The sequence below is a fragment of the Onychostoma macrolepis genome, chromosome 08, assembly GCF_012432095.1.
Source record: "Onychostoma macrolepis isolate SWU-2019 chromosome 08, ASM1243209v1, whole genome shotgun sequence".
In the NCBI taxonomy this organism is placed as follows: domain Eukaryota; kingdom Metazoa; phylum Chordata; class Actinopteri; order Cypriniformes; family Cyprinidae; genus Onychostoma; species Onychostoma macrolepis.
Window position 1 is genome coordinate 10,334,994 of NC_081162.1, and position 6,213 is coordinate 10,341,206.

The 6,213-nt window shown below is 41.1% G+C and overlaps 1 protein-coding gene across 1 annotated transcript; it reads right to left on the bottom strand.

The window, feature by feature from the left end:
- Positions 1–401: 401 nt before the first annotated feature.
- fzd10 (frizzled class receptor 10) lies at positions 402–3,829 on the bottom strand. The gene is made up of 2 exons (XM_058784806.1): positions 3,623–3,829; positions 402–3,474 (listed from the first exon to the last, which is right to left on the bottom strand). Exon 2 carries the CDS (start codon positions 2,823–2,825, stop codon positions 1,083–1,085), a length of 1,743 nt encoding a protein of 580 aa, XP_058640789.1. The 5' UTR covers positions 2,826–3,474; positions 3,623–3,829; the 3' UTR covers positions 402–1,082.
- Between the last annotated feature and the right edge of the window lie 2,384 nt (positions 3,830–6,213).

The window sequence follows — 6,213 nt, forward strand, 5'->3', positions numbered from 1 at the left end:
AAACCTGTACAACATTTCTTTATTCTAACACAAAAGAAGATATTTTGAAAAATATCTTCCCTCCATACAATGAAAGTCTGGGTTCAATATTGCTGTGAACCCCACTGACTGCCATTGTATGAACTTCTTTTGTGTAGAAAAAAGAAAGTCATACATGTTTGGAACTATACATAAGCATGAGTAAATAATGACTTGATGAGCCCTTTAAGGTAGGTTTTGAGTTTTTTAGCCTAGGGATGTTTGGTAAGGTATTACCGATAAGGAATATTAATGGAATCGCGACATATTTTTGCTTCATTGGAGAAAAACTTTTCAAACTCATCACAAATAATAAAAGAGTTTGCTTTCATTTCAAACATTTAAAACTAAAATGTTTTATTTATTCTTATAAAATATGAACCTTTACAAAATTTACACAAATGAATGTAGGACATCAAAAAGAGCTTGGTATAACAAAACAGACCAGAGGGCATGAACTGACTGTACAAAACAACTCAAATAACAAGTTTCTCTCTTTGTGTTGGTAATATTTAGTGCTTAAAGATTTACTTTGTTCCATGAAAAGGCCTAAAAATAGGCAGTTCATTCTCTGCCGAGGCCTTATTGAGCAGCTGCACTCCAATGTCAATGCAGTTGTGTATGACACGGCCTTCATTTCCATAGAAAAGCCACACGACTACGCCATGGAGGAGCCGCTTTTCCCCGAGCCATTCACACCCATTGTTTGTCGAGTCCTTTCATTGTCTTTAATCACAGCCCTACAGTATCAGAGTCCCTTTCTCTCTGTCACTAAGGGAAACAACTATTGCACATGACATGATACAGGCATCGCAATGACAGCAATAGGGACTCGCTCCCTTTTTCTTTGTTTCACAAAACTGTCCCCAAAGTATGCAAAGTTTCAGATGTAGTACAAGCACCAAGAACTAAAAAAGCCTGCTGGGGACGTTGCATCTGAAGTTTGCATAAAATAAATACGAGCATTGTTGTGTCCTTTGCTGGCTTGTCTCTCCAATAAGCAGTTTGTTAAAGTCCAGATTTACTTAATTTCTTGGCCGTTTGTTTGTGTATAGAGGCCCAGCTCATACACAGGTCGCAGGAGGACCTGCCGGTTCATACTTGGTTTTATGTCCTTTCAGTGCAGGATGAGGCTTGAGGTAAGGTCCACTTCCTGTGAAAACACATGCAGCCTTCCTCCTCGTCTTCTTTTTAAGTTTGCGGCTGAAAACATTCTGCCACGACTGTAGTGTTTTAGAGGTCCAGATCCACATGCCGCTGGTGATGCCCACCACCAGCAACATAAAAATCTTTACCATGAAGATCTCCACGGCCGGGATGGAGCTCTTCATCACACACTCCTCGCCGCTCTTACTGTCCTCAGTGCACTTCTGCTCTCCTGCTAGAATCTTCCAATAATCCATGTTGAGACGCTCGTAAAAATAGCAGGCGATGACGCAAGTGGCAGGGACCGTGTAGAGCACAGAGAAGACGCCAATCCTAACCATTAGCTTCTCAAGCTTATCCGTATTCTCTCCTTCGGTCTTCATGACCTTACGGATGTGAAAGAGTGCCACAAACCCTGAGAGCAGAAAGGAAGTGCCAATAATGAGGTAGCAAGAGAGGGGAATAAGAACAAAACCCGTCAAGGCTTTGACATCCATGCTGCCCACGTAGCAGACCCCCGTGAGCTCGTCTCCCGCTACCTTCCTCATAACCAGGATCATGATGGTCTTAATAGCTGGTATGGCCCATGCCGCTAGATGGAAGTAGCTGCTGTTGGCTTCGATGGCCTCATGACCCCATTTTTTCCCAGCTGCGAGGAACCACGTGAGAGTCAAAATGACCCACCACAGGGAACTGGCCATTCCAAAGTAGTAAAGAATGAGGAAGACTATAGTGCAGCCAGTGCTTTCCAAGCCTTCCTGGATGATGTACTGAACGCCACTGTCACGGTCACAGGCCACATTTTCCACCCCCACGAAAAGTCTTATAAGAAAGCCCACAGAGTAGACACAATAAGACATAGACAAGAAGATGATTGGCCGCTCAGGGTACTTGAAGCGCTGTGGATCAATGAGGAAGGTGAGGACAGTAAAGGCACTGGAGATGAAGCACAGAATGGACCAGATGGCAATCCACACCATGGAGAAGCGCTTGTCACCCTGGCTCCAGTACACATCAACATTGGAGTAACACTTGGGAGCACAAGACTCACTCTTCTGAACATAATGAAACTTTCCAGGGTTGCTGCATGTTGTCTTACCGACCCTTTCCTTTATCGGCAGTTCTTGGCTGTTACCTGGCCGAGGGGGTCGGGAGTCAGGTGGCTGAGTGTGGGAGCCTTTTGGGGGCTCGTCAGTGCCATTATTGGGTGCCTCCATACAGAGATAATTGGGGTCATTTTTATTTGGCAGTCTGGAGCAGTCCAGTGACTCAGGCCAGTGGAAGTTAAACTGCTCCATGATTGGAGAACACTTCTGCCTTGCCTGCTCACACATTACTCGGCACGCTGGGATGGGTGTGGATACCTGCTCCGTGCACATGGGAGCGTAGAGTGAGCACAAGAAAAACTTCAGATGACTGTGGCAGCCAAACTCAATCAGTGGAGCAAACTCGTGCAGCTTTATGGCCGCCTCACTTTGATCTTCATGTCCCATTAAGTTCGGCATAACTGTCAGGTTGTAGCCAATGTCCTTACAGAGTGGAATGGCGATCTCCTGGCATCTTCCTTCACCTGGCCGGTCCGGGTCGATGGAGCTGATAGCAGAACAAAACCCAGCCTTGCACAGCAGCACAAGGCTGAGTCCAAAAGTGGCAGCAAACATTGTCTTTTAATATGAATTCATGTAGCAGGGATTGTCTTTCAAAAGATCTTTGTATTTGTTTCTAGAAAAGTTGCTTCATTGTCGCTCCTTATAATTTTATCTGGTTTACTAAAAAGTTATTGTAACCCAAAAAAATGAGCAAGGTGAGGATAAATTATTAAAAAATAAAACTTTTCTGAGTCAGTAACTCAGCTTCCAGACAATCAGTTCAGTTCAAAAGAAATATCTGTCAAAAAATCTTAAGATAATTAAGTATTAGAAAGCTTTCACCATATAGAGAGGTTTCACACAGTTTACGTTCAATTCCCAGTCCACAGATGATAATTCCTTCTTCTGAAGCTCCTTTGGTCTTCGCCTGAGATAATGTTGACGGTCCGTTTCCCTCAAGAAAGTACACTTACTTTTCAACTCGCTCTCGCGTTACTTTCCAAATTCATCCTCCGCAAAATGTATCCAAACTGAACAAACTGAAGGCACGGCGTCGTTTTATCGCAGTCATCCGAAAACGAATGAATGAATCCGCTCAGTAAACGTGTGAATATTCACTTCAGCTTGTCTCCAGACACTCCGCTGCTCCGTCAAGAGTTGCTCGCTGCCTCGCGCGCTGTCTGTGTGTGTCTGAGCTCCTCCGCCACCGTCCCGAACTAACCTGCCAAAAGATCCGCCTTCAAAGACAGCTGCTTTACATAAGAAAGCCCAAACTGACACACTGATTATCCTTAAACCGTGCGGAACTGGCTGTGTAGACCTCAAATCCTCGTCACTATTTTAGCACAAGATCACAGTAAATTACTCACTGGCCATTTGTTGTTGTTTTCTTCCCCCGACGAAATCCCTCTGATGATTTACGATACACTTTTCGGCGCAAGTCAGCGAGAAATCTCTCGCCGAGGACGACCAAAAGGACTCTGTGGCTTTCCAGTCGAGATGTGTCCCTTTTCTCTCCACAACTGACGATTTTCACGCTCCGACCATTGTGGGAAGAGAGTGTGGAGAGAAAGGAGAGTTTTTATTCCTTGAAATTCCCCTCGCTTTTTGTTGTTGACTGAACTACAACTGATGGCTAAAGTATATGTGTCTTTACTCTCACCCCACGCATCAATGACAAAAAAGTGAAACCATGTGCGTTTTGAGATGTTATTAATAAAAAAGGGAAATGTCATAGTTTATGATCAAAAATGTGCAACTTTCACTTTCTTCAAGACAATTTCCAAAGAGATTGTTGACGTTTATTTATATATGTATAGCCTATGTTGTAACCTATGTATTTAGAAATTATATCCTGTTCAGTTATAACGTTCCCTCTGGAATTCCTACGGAGTTTATTTTAGAATGTTGGTTTTCAGTTTATGAGTAAAAAATAACATAATGTAGCGTTATGTAAATTTTTTAAACTTTTTTTTTTTTTTACATAAATTGCTATGCAAGTATAAATTAGGCTACTGTACAAAGACAACAGTGGTTCATTAAGCATAGATTCAACACCCTTGCTTGCAGCTTAAATGTTTAAAAAAACAACACAATTTTCAAAATTCACATTTGAGTTATGACTGTATGTAATTTATGTTAGAACAAAATGAAAGTCTCTTACAGGAATGTTAACCACAGACCTCATTTTACTCATAAATCAAAAGACTACTGACATGTTTAGTGTTCCTGGGCCCTCGACTGCCTCTTTCTTCAAACATAAACACGATTTTTTAAAATGCATTAATTAAGTTCCAAAGTGTGATTTTGCCATGGTTCAATTGTCACAAATGAACAATTCACTCCAATGCTCAAATAACAAAGACTGCGTTGTGCCAGAAATCACATTAATTCATAAGTTTTGTACACAACACTGAGTGCTTTTATAAATCTGCTGCCATTTCAGTGCTTCAAATGAATATGTAAAATTGTGTCCTCAACATGCAATCGTAGAACAAGTGGCCTTGTAAGCAGATGTGGGTGTGTAATGACATAAAAGACATTCTTAACTTATACTCTGGCAGTTTCCATTCTTCACCCTCTGCTCTCAATCGTAAATACTTGCATGAGTACAGGATAAAAATGCCTTAAGGATGAATTCTTAGACAAAGGAGCTTTTCAGTCTTGTTTTAGTGGATTCATCTTCGAGGCGCTAAGGACTGGCAAGCCAGGGCCTTTTCTTACCTCAGCTCTCACGGCTGTATGTACGGCACACTCCTTAGGGGTATATGCATGCCAACTCCCATAGCACACTGCGTTAAAGTATTGGTATGTTGGAGGTGACATGTCAGAGTTCAACAGTCACTGTGGAAGCAGGGATTGAGGGTTAATGCTCTGTTGGCCATTTTCAGTAATAAAAAACACTCAACAATGTTAATGAAAAAGAAGTGTACTTCATCTCAAAAAGATGGTGAAAAGTGTCTTTACTTGAGCTAGCTGTTGCTGGTAAGTCTCATGTGGCAGCTACGAAGAAGGCACAGAGGGCCTAATGGAGCAAGAGATACCAGATAGCATAGTGCTCTCTCATGTTACCCAGTAAAACCATGATTTATCTGTGCAACACCTGATGACCATGGTTTTCTGGAGATCTTTGTCAGAACACTCTAAGAGCTTTTTTATGACAGCTTGTAAAGTTCTTTTCAACGTATTTGAGAAACGAAACTAAGCCAGTCCTACTGTGAGTTGTGAGACAGTTTACAAGACTGAGATAGTCTCAGTCACTTTAATCACTATTGATATCCCTCAGAGTCATTAAAAAACTCAATATAATACACTTGAAGCCATACTGAGCACTACTTGGTATGCAAATTGGTCATCTTGGTCAGTAATTTGAATCAAATTGGTTCAAATGATTCTTGAAATTTGGTATTGCAGTACTGTATTATAAATTCATTAATTACTCAGCACATGTTGCAACCTGATAACTCAGAAAAGACTATTTTGCAATAGTTTTTTTCATTTGTATGTCAAAGTGTAAACAGACAGTCTGTCAAACAGGTTTTGTTTAAAAGGTTTATGACATTCACCTGGTATTTTTCAGCTTAAACAGCAGAGCAATAAAAATCCACCTAATTCAATGTAAGCTTAAATTGCTGCCTCAAATTTTTAAATTTGGTAAATTATTTTGATGAGTTCAAGTTATGGAAAAACATACGATGCCATATCATAACTAAGGTCATGGGTTTGATCAGGGGAATGCACAAACTGTTTTGCAATAAAGTGTCTGCCGAATGTAAACTAAACCCAGTTTGAGTTGTTTACAAGACCTTACACATTTTATTCTTATCTTACAGTATTATAGTCCAACTCAAAGTACAAATTTAGCCTACAACCCTGCTGAAAATAGTCTTGAACCCAAGTCAAAGAGCCCAAAACCTCCCTAAAATCAGCCAACAGACCAGTTTGACAATTGTGGAAGACC

Coding starts and splice junctions, on each gene's coding strand:
- fzd10 (XM_058784806.1), bottom strand. CDS start 2,825: ATGTTTGCTGCCACTTTTGGACTCAGCCTTGTGCTGCTGTGCAAGGCT.